General features: G+C 25.1%; 1 protein-coding gene across 1 annotated transcript; it reads right to left on the bottom strand.

The window, feature by feature from the left end:
- Window positions 1-2,706: 2,706 nt before the first annotated feature.
- Window positions 2,707-21,621, bottom strand: LOC120071650 (serine carboxypeptidase 1-like). Its single transcript, XM_039024019.2, has 14 exons — window positions 21,277-21,621; window positions 21,044-21,192; window positions 16,846-16,922; window positions 13,000-13,122; window positions 12,286-12,388; window positions 11,574-11,611; window positions 10,573-10,674; window positions 8,757-8,837; window positions 6,912-7,160; window positions 6,699-6,764; window positions 6,442-6,563; window positions 5,031-5,144; window positions 3,622-3,667; window positions 2,707-2,926 (listed from the first exon to the last, which is right to left on the bottom strand). Exons 1-14 carry the CDS (start codon window positions 21,408-21,410, stop codon window positions 2,843-2,845), a joined length of 1,488 nt encoding a protein of 495 aa, XP_038879947.1. The 5' UTR covers window positions 21,411-21,621; the 3' UTR covers window positions 2,707-2,842.
- Between the last annotated feature and the right edge of the window lie 743 nt (window positions 21,622-22,364).

The following is a 22,364-nucleotide window of genomic DNA, read 5'->3' as shown; positions in this document are numbered from 1 at the left end:
AAATATTAATTATATGAATTAAATTCATAATTGTTAAATTTAATATAAACGTTATTTATATTAAATGTCATATGAGAGAAAAAAGAAACTACAGGTTATATTGTATATGATACAATATTAAAACTGTAGGTTATATGTTATATTTGATATAACATATAATTTAATATATATATTATGATAAGTTTTATATATATATATTAAATATTATTTTATTTTTAAATGAAAAAGAGAGTTATAACTCCCTCCCTTTTTTCTCTCCTTTCACGTAAGTGGATGAATGGTGTTATTTGTCTTTGGATAGGAGAGAGCCTCCTTGATCGGTGTGAAAAAGTAGAGAGACAGAAACATTATGTGAGAGTTGTTGTTCTTAGAGATCAATCACAATTCCTCATCCTCCTCTCTACTCTCAATCTTTACCTCATTCCAAAATAGTCAGAGCCCACCATTCTTGGGTTCTCTACCTGAGAATACCAAGGACACCTTCGTGGTAGTGTCCATTTCTTGATCGAGGGATTCTTGAAGAAGATCTTCAAAGGTAAGGGTTTCTGAAACTCTAAGTTTCCTTTTAATTAAACATGCTATAATTTATGTAAATGCATAATTTGTTCTTTCTTTTATATAAAAATTACTTTCTATAAAAATGGAAATTGGGACGATCTCGCTTCCGCTGAAGGTTCTCTTCAATGAGATCCTTCAATAATAATTTGAAACTTCAACTATTATAATGGAAGACTCAAACTGTTGGAGTTAATGTCCTAAATCGAGTGTATCGTGTGGTTTGTAAAGACAAATTATATATCTAATAAAATAAAAGGTATTTTATTAATATTTAGACTGCATTAAATAAATCCAATAAACTAAGATCCAAGCTTATTTTATGAAACTTAAGCATGTATGTGGAGACATACCGGTGGATCACGTTTAAGTGATAACCTAAACGGTTTGTAATAGATGGATAAGGCAGGGTTCTTTATCCTTGTGACACTCGAATACGGTCTGCTTTGTAGATGTTACAATTGTTGTAAAGTACTACAAATGATCTGATCATGATCGTTCATGTGGAGACATGCGAGCAGGGGTATTCTATACGAAGAGTTTGTATAAGACCGGACCGCGAAATGAATAGTCTCTATTTAACACCGTTGCTAGAAGAGACTTACACTTCACTAGGATGACCATAGGTGACTTGACCTTAATCTTAAGTAAGTTGTGAACTTTTGTGTATGAGGACAATCTTTTGATTTGTATGGATAAGAGTGACTTTATTAGCCGACTCAACAATCCTACCATTTTAGGGACTTGTCCAAGTAAGGAGCTGGGAACACAACTACACAAGATGGAATTCACTCCATTGCTGACCTTAGGAAAAGTAAACAAATTACTCCCTTAATAACTGATTTCGGGTCTTGAACATTGAAGCCTCAACCTCTCACTGGCCCGAGAGGTGTTAGTGTGTATTTTTACCTAACTATAGTTATGAGTAATTTGTGAAGGGTCGACTCACTATTGATTGATTATATCAGTGGACATAGAAATAAATCTACAATGCGAAGAGTGAAACTATAGGTCTTTAGTGGAGTGACTAGGTAATTAATAAAAATTGATTAATTTAACGAAAGAGTTTAATTAATTAATTTTATACCATTGAAACTTCTATTTTGTAAGTCCATAAGATCCCCTTATTAGCTCACTAAAGGATATATAAGAGGATTGATTTTAACTGTTCAAATCAATTGTATATTAATGAAATTAATATAACATGGTAAATTATAGATGTGATCTATAATTAAGAGAGAAAAATATTTGAATAAGATTCAAATATTAAAGAGATGTATATATGAAAATTATATGTGGATTAATTCTATATTAAATATGATTTAATATAGTCGTTTATTGATTCATTAATGATTAATTAATTAATTAATTAATTTTTTAGAAGTAAAGATAAATAAACATGTGATGTTTATTTATTTATTAATTAATTATATATATTAAATTGGATTTAATATATATGGTTATTTAATTATTGGACTAATTAATCAAATAAAAGTTATTTAATTAAATTAGAATTAGAGTAGGAATAAAAAAGATTAGGAGAAGGGGTCAACCCTCTTCTCTATAAAAAATCTTCATGGCCCATGTTTATGACACAATTGAATTGGGAATTCTGAATCATAATCTCTCACTACTTCTCTCAAAATCTCTCTTCTTTTCTCTACTACTTCTTCTTCCTCTTCCAAGTGTTGGAGACTACACATCCAATTTTTGGGATCCTAGAGAATAACAAGGTTTCACTTACTGTGGTGTCCCGGGATCATTGAACAAACGTTCTGGAGAAGATGCGGAGGGAATCGTGAAGAATTTGGGAATCTACAAAGGTAAGGTATAACTCTTCCTTCTTTTCTTCTCTCAAATGCATGCTAATCTTGATTGTTTATCCATTATGTTATTGTTTCTATACTGTATTTGTTTATGTAAAATCGAAAACAAAATTACAAGGAGATCACATATTTCCGCTTGGGATTTGATCCCTTCACAAACATTGAGTGGTCACTAATAGTTCATTCCACCCAAGGCAAGTTATGGGTTCAAACGCCCCCTTAGCAATCAAAAGTATTCTCTAACCGAAATAAAAATAAAATTCAAAGTACAATGATTAAAATGATATTGTTTTAACCACGTCTTTTGTTTGTAGATTTACCTAAGTTATTCAATTAAGAGAGAGAATTTTATTCATAATATGTGAATGTGGTATATGAATTTTCATTCAAACAAGAAGGATAAGAATGAGTTTTTTTTTTTTTAATCATCCTTTTTCAATAAAAAGATTATTAAATTTGGATCATATTGGGTTTCCTTCTAACCATCGACTATAGAAATCTAATGCCTCTCTTGGCTTGTACTCAGGCACAGTATGTCCCGCTCCCTGCACATCCATGGTTTAAAATATCAATTAAAATAAAATACTTCATTATTTTTATATATTTAGAAATCCAAATTAAAAAGAAAAATTATTTTAAATGATAAAACTGTTAAAATATTTACAAATAATAGCAAAATATCGCAGTATATCTACGATAGACCGCGATAAACTTACTATCTATGTCTATCATGACACACATAGTAGTTTATCGCAGTCTATCGCGGGTAAATAGTGAAATTTTGTTATATTTGTAAATATTTTGATTCATTTTTCTATATTTGAAAACAATCATAAAAAAATTTAAAAAATATTTTTAGTTATTAAACTTGCATGAAATTAAAAATTAGTTCTTAAATTTTAGTATTAACGATTTACCTTTTTAAATTTGTAACATTTTAGTCCTTCAACTCGGATAGATAACAATTTTGTCCCTATACTCTAAAAGTTGTAATAGTGTAGTTCTTTTCATGAGAAATCTCAACAAAGTTAATGTTCTAGGTAATGAATTTCATTAAACTAAAAAGTTATAAATTTAAAAGTATAGAGACCAAATCATTACCGACTAAAATTTAAGGACTAATGTTACTTCTATAAAGATTCGTGGATCAAAAATGTTTTTTAACCAAAAATAAATTATACATTATTGTTACACAAGTTTGGATAAAATTTCAGAGCATAATTTTGAAAAGAAAACATACCTTTATGGTGATGAAAGTGAGATTGTGCTCATATCCTTGTAAATACCTTTAAGAAGAAAGAGGGAAAAAATGCTTTGATTTATCAATTAAAAAAAAGGAATATCTTTAAAAATCAACTTTGCTCTCAAAACTTCAAATATTATAATAATCTCTCCATCTCTAAATTTTCTCTTCCTTAAAAAAAATATATATATATATATATCTATGGTTTATTTTAGACTTTATGGTTTTTTTCTATTAATGCATAAAACTTGATTTACTAATATAATTTCAAATTATTTATCTATATTTGATAACTATTTTTTTTTTTAATTACACCATTCGGGACTGACGAACAAGTGAAAACATGTGTTTATATTAAGTTTTGTTGAATAATTTATAAAATATTTACAACGACTCAAACGATCATTTATGTAAAGTTTTCAAAATTTAGAGATTAAAATAGAATAAATATAATAGTTCAAGATGAGTAAGAATATATTATAAACTAATATATTATAATTTTTTTTTCTTTAATGAAAATGAGAATTTGATGCATAGAAAAATATATTATAAACTTTTGTAAGATTTATGCAAAATTGACCCAAATGGTCATTTATGTAAAATTTCAAAATTTAAATACTAAAATAGAATTCATATAAAAATTCAATGAGTAAGAATATAATATAAACTTTTTTTCTTTAATGGAAATAGAATTTGATGCATAAAAAAATATATTATAAACTTTTTTAAGATTTATGCAAAATTGAACTAAATGGTCATTTATGTAAAATTTCAAAATTTAGATTTTAAAATAGAACTCATATAAAAATTCAAAATGAGTAAGAATATAATATAAACTTTTTTCTTTAATGAAAATAGAATTTGATGCATAGAAAAATATATTATAAACGTTTTTAAAATTTATGCAAAATTGACTCCGATGGTCATTTATGAAAAATCTTGGAATTTGTAGACTAAAATAGAATAAATATAAAAGTTCAAAAAAATCAGAATGAAGATGAGAATTTGATGCATCGAAAAATAATATTATAAATTTAAAGAAAAAATTATGCAAAATTGACCCAAATGGTCATATATGCCAAATTTCAAAATTTTTAAAGAGTAAAATAGAATAAACATAAATATTCAAGGAATAAAAATATATTATCAAAAGGGTTGCTTTTAAATATAAAAAATTGTTGAAAATATTTTTAAATATAACAAAATATCACTATCTACCATCGATAAATCTTGATAGACATTGACATTTTGTTGTCAGTCTATTAAGATCTATAACAAATAAATAATAATATTTTATTATATTTAAAAATATTTTTAACAATTTTTTCATTTAAAACATATATCCTTATAAAAAAAAATTATTAATGAAATTAAAAATTTGATGCATTGGAAAAATATATATTTACCCTGAAACTTGGGAATTGGAGAACCATGGCCTCCATTCATCAACAATTTTGTATCCAAGTGAAGAAGTCCATGCTTGACTTCCCGTATATGGCACGCACATATCATGGTCTCCACTGTTTTAATTTTAATCATTGACAAAAATAATAAATTTTATTATTCATAATAACTTAAATAAATTCTTCCCAAATTATTATTAGAGACATACTAATTTCAAATCTAAATCTAACGATTATTAACATTTTTATTTAATAAGTTTTCGAGGAAAAAATGACTAATTGATTAAAATATTAGGGTAAAAAAGACAAAAGAATACGACAGAAATATAGATTTAGGGTTCGTTTAGATTGAATTGAGAAAAAAAAATGTTTTTAAAAAAACTCATTTTTATTTAAACAGTTTTGATAAAAATAAATAAATAAATAAATTGATTAAAATATATTTGAAAAGCTATTTTGAGTGGTTGTCGAATACTTCAATTTTTTAAAAAATAAAATTAAACACTTGAAAATGTATTCCAAACATACCCCTAAATATGTCTAATTTTCATTTAGACTTTTTTGTTTTAAATTAGATTTATAAACATTATTTCAATCTATAGATAAAAATGGTTTCAAATTTTAATTTTAATTTTAAACACTAAAGCTTGTTTGGCAACTATTCAATTTTGGGTTTTTTATTTTTAGTTTTTTAGAATTAAATCTATTTTCTCTCCATTTCTTATAATGGTTTGCATCTTTCTTAAATAAAAGAATTGGATTTTTTGCCAAATTTTTAATAACGAAAACAAGTTCTTTAAAAATTATTTTTTAGTTTTCAAAATATGGTAAAAGGTAGATAACAAAACAAAAATTTTAGAGGTGGAAGAGATGTTCATAGACTTAATTTTCAAAAACTAAAAACCAAATGACTTTCAAATGTGGCCTACAAAACCGTAGGTTTAAGAACTTATTTTTATTTTTGAAATTTAATTAAGAATCCATATGTTTCTTTAAGGGAGGTATTTATAAAAAAAACAACATAATTTTTTTAAAAAGGAAAACTAAGGTCCCGTTTTATAACCATTTCGCTTTTTCTTTTTAGTTCTTGAAATTAAACATATTTTCTCTCCTTTCTTACAATAATTTACATCTGTCATAAATATAATGGTAAAATTATTAGTCAAATTCTAAAAACAAAAATAAATTTTTAAAAGCTACTTTTTTTACTTTTCAAAATTTGGTTCGATTTTTTAAACCATCGATAAAAAGTAGATAATAAAAAAATAGACATGAAAGTAGTGTCTATAGACTTAATTTTCAAAAATAAAAAAAAGTAAATAATTATAAAATTTGACCTAAAAAATTAATGAAAGGTGAGTTTAGAGACTAAATTTATAATTTAATTTAAAAAAATTAAAAGAGAAGAACAGACCTGAAAATAAGGGCTTTATAACCCTGAGAAGTAAGGTTCCTATGATAAGGAATCATGCTTCCAGCATTGTGACTGTAGCTTATCCTATGAGTACACAGCTCCCATGGACCTATCACACTTTGCTTTATTTTTTTTTTTAAACAAATATATATATATATATATATATATATATATTAAGAGATGAAAAAAGGAAATTAAAAATAATTTATCAAAATAACATTATATATAAAATTTAATTAGTGATAGGGTTGATTTACCGGCTCAGCGTGAATGGCCATTCTCACAGATTCGTCGTTCAACCATGTCGTTGCAACTTCGTCATTCTGTTCTTACAAAATAAATAAATAAATAACAAAAACTAACCATACATGGGAATGTGAATTAAAATAAGTCAATGACTTATTTAGATATGAAATTGAATTTGATGATTAAACTTATAAGATAAGAAAATAAAGAGAGTAAAAACTAACCATACATAGGACAGTGGATTTGGTATTATCATGAGCTAGTTGAGGCCAAAGAGGGACGATGCCGTCGCGCACCGGCGCCCTAAACGGCCAAGCACGACCGAACATCCGCGTCCTCACGGCCAAAGGCTTCTCCGTCTCCCCAAGTTGTTGAAAACTCGGCGGCAAATTTGTGTTGCTTTCGTTCATTTTTGTGCTTGGTGTGTGATAACATGGCTCCAATATGTCGTATATGTTTAATCCCTCTAGAGCCTAATAATTTACATCCATCAATTAATATTATACCAAAAAAAAAAACATTTAAATTTTGATGAACACGGTTAAGATTTGGGTAAAATCCACTTTTGGTTACTTAAGGTTTGAGATGATGGGTGTTTATTTAGGTAGTTCTTGAAGTTTCCTAAGCTCATTACTTCATCGTTAATTGTCTAATGGTAAAATGACGAGGGGTTAGGTTGTTGAGAGTTGTGTATCTTGGTGATTTGAAAAATTTTAGTGCATATTTGGTAATGATTTGGTTTTTGAAAATTATACTTCTTTTCGAACAATTTCTTACTCTTGGTTTTCATATTTTCTAGGTAAGTATTTGAATTCTTAGATGGTTTCTAAAAATAAAAACACATTTTTTAAAACTAATTTTTTAATTTGCCAAAACATTTTTAGAAATTTAAATATTGTTTTCTTTTATGAGGTAATGGGCTTCCTCTCTTTTTCCCCCTCCTCCCTTGCTTCTCTCCTGTATTCAACGACTTTAGTGTCGTTGTTGTTGCATTGTCTCTCCAATACTCAAGCGTCGTCGTCACCGTCACCTCCCTTCACATTGCAAATTGGCAACGACGATAATGGTTAAAGTGCGGAAGGAGGTTGCAGCAATGATATTCTAGTGGAGGAAGGTAGCACAACGACGACGATGAGATCATTGAAGGAGAGTAAAGGAGGAAGTGAAGGCAAGTCCACCTCATTTAAGAAAAATAATATTTAAACATTTATAATTTTCAAATCAACAAGTTGCAATATACACACTAACTACCATATCATCTTACCATTAGTTACCTAATAATCAAAGGAGATTTAGACCATTTAGATCCATTTTTTTCGAATTTTAGAGTTAAAAATGTCACTTTTAAAATTTGAAAATTCAAACAGACATTAACTTAAATCTCAAAAACTAAAAGTATATCTCATGTCCTTAACAATTTGAAAATTACTATATAGAGAATTATCAAATTTTAAATCGTAAGTGAAACACTTATAAAGGGAAGTACAAGTTACTATAAGACACAAAAAGAAATGGTCAAACAAAGACAAAAATTGAACTAGAATTTAAAAATACTCTCAAAATTACAAAAACAAAATAAATTTTAATAAACCAATGTGATTTAAAACATATAAATCCAAAAGCAATTTGGAGTGGTCTTTTGTTAAAATAATGGACATACATTCATAGGTGCAACAACTTATTAAAAGAAATTAGAAAATATTTGTAATATATTCACAATCCAATTTTGATTTTTTATTCATATAACATTAACATCATTATACCATTCATTTCAACTAATAAAAATATTATTCACATGTGTCCACTATAATATTTAAAAAATGTCATGTATATATTTTTTAATTTTAATAGATAAACTATCGTACCAATTTTCATTCGTTACTTTAATGAAAAAAAAAAATTTGAAGAGTATTTTGGAATAATTTTAAATTTGAAGAGTTTAAAAAAGGAAATTTTCGAATAAAATGCTAATATGGTAAAAAGTTGAGGTGTATTTTTGTAAATTAAAGTTTATTTTAGTTGGGAAATAAAATTATTGAAATAGTAAAATATAATTTAGAAAAACCCACCTGGTCAACTCGGTCAAGCTTATCAAAGCATTCGCTAGTTTGAGGGCTGTAGTAATTTCCACCACAAGATGCTTCAGCTTCCTGCCATATAACATACAAAATCTCTCATCTTCCTAATTATTATTAGGATTAAATTATATTTTGGTCCTAAACTTTTAAAAACGTCTATTTTAATCTTTGTATTTTATTAAAAAAATGTTTACTTTAATTTCTACTATTAAGATTCTATTAACTCTTAAATAGAAGGGTAAAATGACTTGTATTTTTAGATGATTAGACTGCCAAATAAGTTAACTGCACTAAAAAAAACTAGGATTTTAATTTTGAATTAGGTGATAAAGCTATTTTTTACAGGAGATCTCAAAAGTCATTTTGTGTTCAAGATTTTAGCCGTTTACTATTTTTTGTGTGTTGGTTGTTGACATTTTACATCACCTTCATCTTGCTTAACCTATGCTAGATGTAATTTTATTTTAGACAAACTTTATTCTTATAGATTTAACAAAATTTTAACGGCAAGGATCAAAACAAACACCTTTTATATATTCAGGAATTAAAGTGGATGTTTTTGAAAGTTTGGACACCAAAATGGAACAAGTTTTAAAGTTCAAGAACCAAAATAAGATTTAAATCTTATTTTTATTCTTTATTTTGGATTATTTATACTTTTAAATATATATATATATATATATATATATAAAAGTTGGTAAATTTGACACAAAATTTAGAACAACTCAAATAAAAACGTTGATTCTTCCTTTATATCTATCAACATGCATTTGTTTTTTATATATTATAAAAATAGTAAGGGAAAAAAGAAATTAAATAGATCAAATAAGTTATTTCTCCAAAGCTATCAATCTTGGTAGGAAGAAATGCATAGAAATGATAAAATAATAGTGAATTTAAAATAACATGGAAGTAAAATTTTAAAATTAATTTTAATAGTGATGAAATAGTAGTGAAATTTAAATTATAGTTTTTTTAATTCTTCTAAATTAATTAATAAGAGTTAACACTAAAAGTATTTAGTAAAAAATCGAGGTTAAAAATGTAAATTTTAAAATATAGAGACCAAATTGAAACAAGATTCAAATCTCAAGAATAAAATTGTAATATTTCAAAATTTATGGACAAAATTGAAATCAAACTCAAAATGTTAAGAATTAAAAGGATAACATTTTGAAACTTAAAGGTCAAATGAAAATTAAGACCAAAATCTAGGAACCAAACATGTAATTTCTCCTGTAAATATTATTTTGGTCCTTATATTTTTCATTTTGTTTCATTTTGGTCCTTATATATACTTTCAATATAGTCATTTTGAAACTTAAAGGCCAAATAGAAACTAAGACCAAAATCTAGGAACCAAACATGTAATTTCCTCTATAAATACTATTTTGGTTCTTATATTTTTCACTTTGTTTCATTTTGACCCTTATATATACTTTCGATATAGTCATTTTGGTCGCTCTATTTTTAACTTTGATTCATTTTAGTCTCTATACATTCAAAATGTCTATTTCAGTCCCTGTACTTTTAAAAAGTGACCATTCTAGTCCGATCAAAATGGTCACTCTTTTAAATTTCACCAAAATTGAGAATACAATGACCAAAATAAATATTTTGAAAACATATAGACCAAAATAAATTAAAATTCAAAATATAAGATCAAAATGAACAAAAATATATAAGCATAAAAACTAAAATAATATTTAAACCAATAATTTAAGATGATGTAAAATACAAGAACAAAATAAGTAATTTAACCAAAAACATTAAATATGAAATATATGGAGTTTAATATTAAATATACCTTAAAGATAGCGTCTGAGATGAGGGCCATGCCATATGCAAAGGGGACGAGAGCATTGCCATCAAACTTTTGGTCCGTCACACCATTCCCCACCATGTACCCCTATTAATTTCCATTAACACCTTAAATTTATTTCTCTATTTTTTTAATTACTTTATATATATTTAATCGATTGAGTTCCAAATATAACAATCAGATCTAAATTATTAGCAATATAATACAATACAAAATAATTCGCAGATATAAAAAAAAATTTATATCCAACTCTTAGAGTATATGAGTAATAAACTATATCGTTAATAAGAGTCTATCAACGATACAGTCTATCATTAATAGATTTTGGATTTAAATCTTATTTGGTCCCTGAAGTTTGATTCTTGTTCTATTTTGGTCCTTAAACTTCCATAAACATTCTTTCTAACCCCTGAACTTTTACAAAGTGTTACTTTGGTCCCTACTATTATGATTCTATTAACTCTTAAACATAATAGTGAAATGAATTGTATTTTTGGATGGCTAGGTAGCCAAATAAGTTAGTCATGCTAATAAATATAGGGTAGCAATTCTGAATTAGGTGATAACGTGATTTTCTATCAGAGATCACAAAAGTCATTTTATATCCAAGATTTTGACGTTCACTATTTTGATACTTTAATTGATGATATTTTACTTCACTTTCGTATTCCTCAACCCATTATTGAGATGTAATTTCATCCTTAAATATTTTTCATCTTTAAAATGTAAATATAATTTTAATAGTAGGGACCAAAATAAACATTTTTAAAAGTTTAGGGACTAAAACGGACATTTTTATTTTAAATTTAAAAATCAAAATAAAAAAAATTCAAAGTTCAAGGATCAAAATAGAACTTAAATTTACTATATTTTCAGTCTTTTAAATATTAATATACATTTAGTTATTAGTTCTAGAAGTGTTTCAAATTAAATTAAAATAAAATAAAATAAAATTTCTGACATTTTACTTTATAAGTTATACGCACCTTTAAATTTATGACGGGTACAACTCCACTTTTGAGCCCTACATCCATTAATAAATGATTTTAGATATTACTATTCCACAATTTTCTAAATAAATATTAAATATAAGATATTATTAGTTTCAAAGATCATTTAAACATTAGGTGATCGTCATTGTAAGTCATCAAGTCCAAATTTCAAGAACTTCAAATTACACACCAGTTTCCAACTAAAAAGTTTTAGGTTCGAATCCTATAAAAAGGAAAAAAAAAAACTCTTCTTTTGAGCTAGTTTATCATCTTTTGTTCGTGCTATAAAAAAAAGATTCAAGTTAACAAACAACTCTATTATAGATCTTCATATTTAAAGTTGGTTAAGATACGGTAAATCTTAAATTTTGTTAATTAAAAGTAATTACTATCCGCAAGCAAAAACACTCTACACAAATTTTCAAAATTTATTAAGAGAAGATTATTATTTCACATTAGAAAAATCGACAATGAACGGACAATAGAGATTACCGATCAAAATAGTATTTTAACCACAAAAGTTTATCCAAGTTGTAAATTTCTAAACTAAGAATGAGAAGATATTTTAAGAGTAGTGTTTGCTAAAAATCTAAAAGTATTTTTTTATAAGTTTAAATATAATTTAAATTTAAGCCCTAAACAATAAATTTAAAACAAATTGTTAAAAAAAAAACTAAAATTAAAAAGAAAAAAGGGGAAAAAATACCTTTAACAAGTTGAGAAGCAAGTGTAGGGACATAGATGCCTGCAAAAGACTCTCCTGCTATGTAAAATGGATTTTTAAGGAACTCTGGAAATTCCTTAAACCACTGCCTCCATTTCAATTTTTTTATATAATATAGTCAGAGATAAAAAGAAAATCATATATCAGTTTTTATTTATTTCGTATATAAATTTTTATCGATAGAAAAAATATCAAACTATTTATAATAATAACAAAAAAAATATTGATAGATACTGTCTATAAACCTCTATCAATTTCTATTAGTAATAAATACTGATAGACTCTCCGTGTCTATTACAACTATAATTAAATTTTACTATTTGTGTAAATATTTTTCCTTATTTTTTATTTTTGAAAATCACTCAATTTTTTTTATCTACAATAAATATATTTTAATTTTCAATCTAACCCCTAAAATTGTATACAAAATTTCAATTTTACATTCAAGTCTGTACGATATTTTTATTAATTACTATGATCAAGTTAAAGTCTATTGAGTATTAAGACTTCACTAGACCCTTACTTAGGTAATAGAAATTAATTTACTATTTTTCTTAATTTTGATGCCTAAAGGAACTTGAGTTGAGAAATTTAATATTTTAAGGTTTAGAATTGAAAATTTGGAAAAATTAGGGACTGATTTGGAAAATAATATATGGTCTTCAAAAGTTTTTTTTTTAAAAAAAAATTAATTACTTTGAGAAGGAAATTGTGGGTATCAGAAGCAGTTTGAATGTCTCCTGTTATGTAATTGTCTTTGTTTGATGAGTAAGATAAGCCAACCCCAGCAGGAGAATCCAAATATATAATATTTGAAACCTGCAAATAATAATAATAATACAGCAAATAGCAGCATTAAAAACCATAAATATAATTGGCAGGAAGATTGTGGAAAAATAAAATTAAAATAAAAGGTTAAATGAAAAATTGATTCCTACAGCCTAAAGAAAATTAAAATTTAGTCCCAAAGTTTAGAATTAAGTCCCGTAAATAGTACTTATAATTTGATAAAACTCTCATAAATAGTTCTTATGTATAGAGACTATTTACGAAGTTTTTATGAATTTATAAGGCTAATTTCTAATTATAACCCATAAGGTCTAAATTCTAACCTTTGTCCAAACTATATGGACCAAATTTACAATTTAACCTAAAAATAATTAGAAAGTAGAATTAGGATTGAATCATTGAGAGATGTTTGGTTCACGATTTTAATGAAGGTTATAGATTCATGAAATTGTTTTTTTAACTACACGTGGAGTGAGATAATTGAACCTCTAACTTTGAGGTCGATAGTACAAAGTTTTATTCATTTAATTTAGGTTGGTTCATGAAATCATTTGAAGTTGCGAATATGAAATTTGCATGATTTGTATTTGGATTGAATAAGGGATTAAGTTATATCTTTGATTAGGTTTAATTAGATGATGTAATATGAATTAAGCTTTATATAAAATTAGATTTGTTATGTATCACCTTTTTTTTTTTTTTTTAAACATTGAGATTTGTGTCTATTTGGTATTTGAACTTTTAAAAACGTCTAATAAATTCCTAATGTTTTGATTTTATGTCTTGTAGATCATTAGACTTTTATTTTTTTTATCTATTAAATCCCTAAAAATTTTGAAATTATTAAAAATTGATTGAACTATTAGATATCTATTCAAATTTTCTGTCTAATGAATCCCTAAGCCTCCGTTTGGTAACAATTTTGTTTTTTTTTTTTTTAATTAAGTTTATGAACACTACTTCCACCTCCAAATTTCTCATTTGTTATCTACTTTTCACCGATGGTTTAAAAAACCAAACCAATTTTTTAGAACTAAAAAAAATAGCTTTCAAAAAGTTGTTTTTGTTTTTGGAATTTGGCTAAGAATTCAACCATTGTATTTAATAAAGATGCCAATCATGGTAAGAAATGTAGATGAAATAGGTTTAATTGTCAAAAACAAAAACGAACAAAAACCAAATAGTTACCGAACGATAAACTTTCCATTTTTTCAAATAGATAAGTGAATGGTAAAGAATATGAAAATTTAGAGATCATGTAATTTTGAAAGTTCAAGATAAATTTGTAACTTAACCTTCTTTTTATTATATTTTTGTGACGTCACAAGTAAGATTAATTTTGTCCATATTTTGGAATTTATCTCGTTAATTTAATTGGTTTTTCTTTGATTAATTACCATTCGAAAAATTAAAACTTAAGTTTTAAGCCCTTTTAAAAGTTTTTTTAGTAAGAAAATTTACCTCTTGATTCCTAACACATGCTATACATGTCAATTTAGTTCCTTAAATTGGATAAATTAAACTTTTATGAAGTTGGAAAGAATAGGTCTTTTTAATTAAATATTTAATTTAAGTTTTGGAGTTTAATTTTAATTTAAGATTTTAAAACATTATTGGATCCCTAAACTTTCATATAAGTAAGAATTTATCATTTCTAAAATTTGGTTTCTAAAGATTTAATCCCAAGACCTCCATATAAGTAACAATTTAATCTCTGAATTTAGTATATAACAATTTAGTCCTTAGATTTTTTCAATTTGTACAATTTAATCCCTACCAAAGTTCAATAATTATATTGTTATAAAATTGAAAGTACAATGACTAAATAGTTACGGATCAATATTAAAAACACTAAATTATTGCTTCCCTAAAAGTTTAAATGTTTATATAAAAAAATGGAGAGATGTTATCATTGCATTCTATCAATGAAATTCATAATTTTTTTGGAAAAAATATTGTGTATTTTCTCTCTATTCTCTGATATATATATATATAGTATTATGATTTGTGAAGATTAGTATAGAACTATAAAAGGTAATTTTATATTCTTTTTTTATTCTAAAAAAAAGGTGATTTAATAAATTTTTAATTGCAAATTAATAGTTAATGAATAGCAAATGTAAAAAATCCAGAGTTAGCTTCTTAACTCAAGTTATACAATCATTTGGTAGGTGAAATAATTAAATACTTTTTCCTTTTTAATTTGGTTTTAAAATTAAAAGAATATGCTTGGCAGAATAATTAGACAATTAGGTACATTTCAAACAAGAGACAAGCAAAGGACACGAACAATATTCTCTTACCTATTTTTAAATTTACATCTACAAATCATTATCTTTCTTATTTTATAATTGTAAAATGTCTCTTACTTAAATTAAAAAAACAAAAAGAAAAAGAAAAAAACAAATACTTCTGTAAATTAAAATAATTTATTGAATAAAACACTAATTACTATCATAAATATTGATGGATTGTTAAACTAAATAATAATAATAATAATAAATCTATCTACAATTTTTATGGTATATTTCTCGATTCAATCAAGTACGAAAATTTTCTTTTCCTACGAGATGGATACAATGAATGACTTTATCCTTATCCTCAAATTTTTATTTTTTATTTTTAGAAAAAATTGCATAAAGAATCTATTTTGAGAATGGCTAAAAAGGAGTGAAGTTGTTTAGGTTGAGAAATAAAAATGGAGACTTAAATAGTTTAAGATTATTATGATATAGATTCGAGATGTAGAATCATTTAATTGGAATTATGAAATGTTGAATTTGAGTTTTTTTTTTTTTTTTTTTTTTTTTTTTTTTTTTTTTTTTTTTTTTTTTTTTTTTAGTTTTTTCTTTCCAACACTGTGCAATTAGGAAGAGATTCCAATAAAATTTTCAATTTTTTTTACCAAAATTTTTGTACGTCAATTCTAAAATAGAGATTTTATGTTTTATTATTTTATGAACATTTAAAAAAATGAATTATGACTATAGTTATGATTATTTTTTATTTTCTTTTCTTGCATAGTTTTATATTTAATTTAAGGAATTATTTTAATTTAAATAAAAGGATACTAATCATAATAATTGAAAAGTACATTAATCAAAGAATTGAGAATCACATAACTACAATAATTTAAAGCAAGGGTGCCCAACAAGGGATTAATCCATGATTCTAAAATTTAGAGAGAAATTAATTAAAAAAGAACAATCAACAAATTTTTATATCCAATCATTTTAAAATTTAAGTTAAAATATCATTTTGATCTTTATACTTTGCAGTTTTTCAACTTTAGTCTTTATACTTTCAATTATCTTATTTCAGTCCTTGTGCTTTTTAATAAATCTTAAAAATCCCTAACTTCCTGCTATTAGTTTATTATTTATTTTTTTTTAAAAAAAACTGTTTTTTGACAAAAGAAAGTTTTTTTTTAATCTATTAGTATTTTTACTATAAATATTGTATTTTTTTTTAATGAAAACTATTATTATTATTTAATTAATTTCGATAAAAATTAACATTTGAGTAACTTTATTTAAGATTTATTGAAAGTGTATTGAACTAACTTGGAAGTATAAGACCAAAATTATATATTAACCTGAAATTTATTAGAAGTGGGCAACCAAATTTATACATTAATTTAATGGAACAAGTGGGTAAGTAAATAGATCATAATGGCACCATAAATAAAAACTTAAATAAATAATAAATAAATAAATATAGTATAATATAATATAAATAAAATTATGGTGTCACCTTGGACCAGCTGTAAGGATTGAGATGTAAGGTGGGTAGGGTTCCCTTTGGCTTTCCTTCCTCAAAATTGAAAGGTCCTGCAATTTTTATTTACATTAAATTACAATAATTTTAGTCCACATTAATTTCAATTTCATTTTCAATTGGATCTTTACCATTTTTAAAAATCATACTGAAAAAAAGTAATAGAAATCAAATAATAAACTTTTTTTTAGGTATAAAACAATAAAGTTATTTAAATATATGCTAAGTAAAGTTTATGGTATGATATGTGTTGTTTAAATAATTTTAAAGATTTGACTGGTCGCATATATAAAAAGGCATTATTTTTGTTAAACATATAAAGAAAAGAGGCAATTGAGGAGATTATTATATTGGAAAATTGCTAATTTTAACTTAAAATGTTTTTGGTCTTATAAAATTAAGGATTACATTGATATTATGTATATTTTTTAAGTTTAGGGGGCAAAATATTTTAAAGTTCTAGAAAAAAGAAAAATCTTTATAATCTTCAAAATTATGATTAAATGAAATCTATTCACCTCTCTCTCTATATAGTATTACGAGAATTCAAACAAAGAGTAATTTGAATATAGTTCAATTATTTAAAATATTTTAAAATATTTTTTTATCTCTAAGTTTTGGATCCAATTTCCTTTTGATTTCTATGTTTACATTTTTAATCTTTAAGTTTTAAGTTTGGCCAGTCCTTGTATTTCAAAATGTTACAATTTTACTCTTGAGATGTGAGTTTTATTTCAATTTAGTCATAGGTTTCAAGATTTATACTTTTATCCTTAATTTTTCACTAAATACCGACTTTCTATTTTTAATGATAATGTCAATTAATTAATTTTAAAGAATTATAGTTAATTAATTTTTACTATTTTTCATTACTATTAAAATTAATTTTTAAACTTTACTTCTTAATTCTTTCAAATTAATTAAAAGAGACTAAATTAACCTCAATGACAGAAAGTACGTATTTGATGAAAAATCAAAATTAAAAGTGTAAATCTTAAAATCTAGAGACCAAAATAAAACAAAACTCAAATCTCAAAGGTAAAATTATAACATTTTGAAACTTAAAATCAAACTCAGTAACATTTTGAAAAAGATGAATCAAATGGAAATTAGATCCAGAACTTAAAAGACCAAAAATATATTTTTCCTTGTTAGATATATCTGTTAAAAATAAGAGGTTCGAACTCATACTCGTTAAACTAAAAAGAACAAAAATTAAAAGATTCGAAGTTACAACTTTTATGTAGGTTATCAAAAGGCACAATGAATAGTATTCAACCCAAACTATTTCAAATAAAGGACTAGTTTCCTTGCCCAATTTGTTTGGTACCTATTGAAAATGATTGGAAGTATATTTTTAATAAGAAAACAAAAGTCATTAATATTTTTTTTTTCTCTCTCATTGCTAGGACTCCTACTTTTGTACATGAAAATTTTTCATTATCCATATGTAAATCAATTATTGACTTAGAAGTTGAAACCAAAATAGTACATGCTATGTTTGTAAATTCTTAAAATCTTCTAATAAACATCTAATTATATTATGTACCTTTTATATATTTTCTAATGTTTTTAATGTAATTATAACCAAAAGAAGTCTTTTTATATTAATAAATAGTTATCAATAATTAGTTTTCCCCAAAGTTGGGTTACAACATAATCAGAAGTGTTCTTATACATATGTTGAGTTGTATTTTTTAGGTTAAATTATAAATAATACCTTGAACTTTGCCATATGTTTCGAAAATACTCTTATACTTTCAAAAGTTATAATATTACCTTTAAATTTGCATAATCGTTTAAAAAATATCATTGGAGTAGAAATTTGTTAAAATTTAGATGGAAATTGAGATGTGAAATAGTGTAGTAGGTGACATAGAGCAAAAATTTGAATCATCACATTGTTTTAGATCATCCTCACACAGTTTTAAGTTTCAATTTCTATTGAAATTCTAAAGAATTTATATTCCAAGGATAGTTTTGAAACGTTTATAAAAGTTGAAGAGTAATGATGCACCTTTCGAAAGTATATGAATATTTTTTAAACAAACAGAAAAAGTCAAGGTATGTGTTATAATTTGACCTATTTTTTAATATTTATCTTTAGTTAGAGTGTTCTAATGATTGAGCCTTAAAGGTAGCTATTTTACAAGTGCTTGTGATAGGAAAAATTATTAATGGAGGTATTGAGATTTAAAAATTTTCCCCACTTTCTCTAATTCTTAAATTATGTAATTAAATATTAAATAATATAAAAAACAATAAATTTGAATATTAAAATTTAGAAAACTTTCAATTTTTAAAATTGTTTATTATTTTTAACCAAGACCTTATTCAAACATTTAATAACTACTTTTATGTTGATGTTGATATTGATGTTGATGTATGAAGAGGCATCATTTTCTATCTTCATCCATATAATTAATTTTTTTAAAGAAAAGGTCCCCAATCTAAGATTCTGGTCATATATATATATATATATATATATATATATAAAGGTCCCAATAATTTTAGTTTCATATTAGTTTAGTCCTAAGGATATAAAAATTTTCAATCTATAGCTGATGTGATTTGTGCTTAATTTTAAATGGTCCATATATTGAATTGTTTTTTTCTTTAAATTCATATTTATTAAAGCTATTACCCACTTTTTGAGTCAAATTAACAAGAAGCAAATAGAAAACTTTGTTTCATAGCCACATCAGAAAAAAGAGAATATTAGGATGAATGAGTAATATTTGACTTAAGACTAATTTTTTTGTTTTTCTTTCGGGGGAAATTAAAACATGGTCTATAAACAAGCCAACTACAATAATCAAATGGAAACTTTTAAAATTAAAAGCTAGAGAACAAATTAATAATCTGATGAGAAGAAAAACTAAAGTTAAGTTATCGGTTTAATTTAATTCTTAAGATCTTGTTTGGTAACTATTTGGTTTTTCGTCATTCTATCTTTAAATTTCTTGCTTTGTTGTACTTTTTACCAATGCTTTCAAAAGATTGAACCAAAATTTGAAAACTAAAAAAACGTAGTTATTAAAAACTTGTTTGTGTTTTTTGAATTTGACTAAGAATTCAACTCTTATATTTAAGAAATATGTAAATCATTATAAGAAATGGAGAGAAAATAAGTTTAATTTTCAAAAAAAAAAAAAAAAATCAAATGACTATCAAAGAGACCTAACTTTTTAATTTTGTATGTATATTTAGTCCGCAAATTTTTAAAATGTGTCCAAAAGAGTGTCCTTGAATTAAATTCTATATATAATAGAATCATATTCTTCTACTTTTGTCTTTAGTAGTTTATAGTGTTGAATAAGTCAAAGATGACCCGGTGGACAAACAATTGAAAATTCATATAGATCTTATTTGACACGAAATTGGAAGTTCAAAAACCTATAATTACTTTTTAAAATTGTCAAAGTGAGAATAGCTCAATGACAATTCATACGAATTACTTCCTTCCAGATCAAACGTTCAAATCTTTATAGTTCACTACTTGAACTAAAAAAAACTTTTTAAAATTCAAAGAAACTATTACACACTTTAAAATTCAATGATGATAAGACACAACCTCTTTTTAATAACCATTTAATTTGTGAAATTTAAGTTTATAAAAACATTTGATTTGTAAGTTTTTTTTTTTAAAAAAAATAATCCACTTTCTAACCATATTTTCAAAAATTAAGTCAAGTTCTTAACTTAAAAAAAAAAAAAAAAAAATCAAAAACTTGTTTTTTTTTTTTTATATAAATAATTTGGCTAATGATTAGAAGTTGAGAGAGTTGTATACACACAAGAGCATCTCAAAATGCATCCATTTTTACGTATCTCACTCTTATCACATAGAAATAATTAATTAAAATATTTCAAAAAAGAAAACAAAAGAATTTACAATATGAAAAATTATGATGGAAGAATTTAATGAGATGCACAAAAATACGTGAATTGAAATGCACCTAAAGGATTTCAAATCCACATGATTAAAAATCACCAATTCCATAACGAGTCACTAAACCACTACACTATTTATTTTAAACATCCCTGAAATTTTCCTTTTCTTATAAAAAGATGGAAAAATTATGAGAAAACAATCATAAAAAAATAAAAAACAGCGTAGCACAAGAAATTAAAAAAGCCAAAAAAAAAAAAAAAAGGAAGAACGAGTGGTTACCGTGTTCATAAACAAAGGCGTCGAAGCTAGAGCAACCAGGGCCGCCGTTGAGCCAGAGAACCACCGGATCCTCCGCCGGGCTCCGCTCCGACGTGACGAAGTAATAAAACAGCCTTTTCCCGCTCTCAATTTGATCAATCTTGATATACCTAAACATTAGGAAGAAGAAGAAACAAATTTGGGGATTGGGAAAACCCTAAGATTGAAATCCGAAATGAAAGCAGAGGACTAACCCAGAGTAATGTTTTGATGGAAAAACGGAAGTGAAGCCAGGCAAATGAGTTACAATAGAACCTTCAGGAGCTGCTTCAATGGCCACAACTAGCACACACTTCCAAACCAACAACATTAATAGTCCTTTCCCCATTTTCTTCCTTCCTTCCTTCTTCCTCTTCAACCTTCTCCCATTTATATAACCTCCTTTTTTTTTTGGGTCGTTACGCTCCTCCTCTTATATTTTCTATTATATTTTTGTATTTTCAAGCATTTTCATCTTGACACGAGAAGTGAATCTACATTTCTATTATATTGTAAAAGAAAATATACAAAATATATAATAAAATAAGTTAGAAAATGTCGTATAAATAATAAACCTAATAACTTATTTAATGAAAAAAATTGTAATAAAAAAAAATTTGTATTTCATAATTAACTCATTTCTGGCCGTTCATTATAATAATTTTTCTTATTTCTTTTTACTTGGGATGGACTTTATAATTCGAATAAAAATTTAACTTCTTTTCATCATACATTCAAACCATCCATATCTTGTTGGGTATTTTTGGGATTAAAATAACATTTTGGTCTTTGTTCATTTACTTTCAAATCTGATTATGTTTTTCAATAAATCTTGAAGGAAAATGTAATAAATCTTGAAGGAAAATGTAATAAATCAATTGTAATCTATAAAAGTGGGTCCCATTTAATTATGTTATAATCGTAATGAAATGTGGGGTTTGTTTTCAAGTTTGTAATGGAAGAACACAATCCTATTAAGATGCGGAAGGAGATCAATTTGCCTGCCTTTCAAAATACATGGACTCACTGGTCGTTATCGTTATCGTTACCATTATAGTTACCTTGATTAATATTGTTGTTATATGAGAAGTTTGAATCTGTCACATTCACGATTACCGTTACTGCTTTAACCCTAAATGATAATGATAAATGTGACAGATTCATAATTCTAAGTATACATTATCAAAAGCGATCTAATTACGTTTGTAGTTGTAGCCTATTACTAATTGACTATTAATGGAATCCTATTATGATTACATTAATTTTCATTACTAATTCGTAAATGTGGTCTTAGTTTCAACTA

Source organism: Benincasa hispida, chromosome 2, assembly GCF_027475165.1.
Source record: "Benincasa hispida cultivar pf3 chromosome 2, pf3_genome.v1.1, whole genome shotgun sequence".
Taxonomy (NCBI): Eukaryota; Viridiplantae; Streptophyta; class Magnoliopsida; order Cucurbitales; family Cucurbitaceae; genus Benincasa; species Benincasa hispida.
This window is presented reverse-complemented; position numbering and strand designations above follow the sequence as displayed.

Coding starts and splice junctions, on each gene's coding strand:
- LOC120071650 (XM_039024019.2), bottom strand. CDS start 21,410: ATGGGGAAAGGACTATTAATGTTGTTGGTTTGGAAGTGTGTGCTAGTT. Junction 12,389..12,999: donor CCCACAATTTCCTTCTCAAA/GTAATTAATTTT, acceptor AAATGGAGGCAG/TGGTTTAAGGAATTTCCAGA. Junction 3,668..5,030: donor TCCAATTCCCAAGTTTCAGG/GTAAATATATAT, acceptor TTCTTCTTAAAG/GTATTTACAAGGATATGAGC.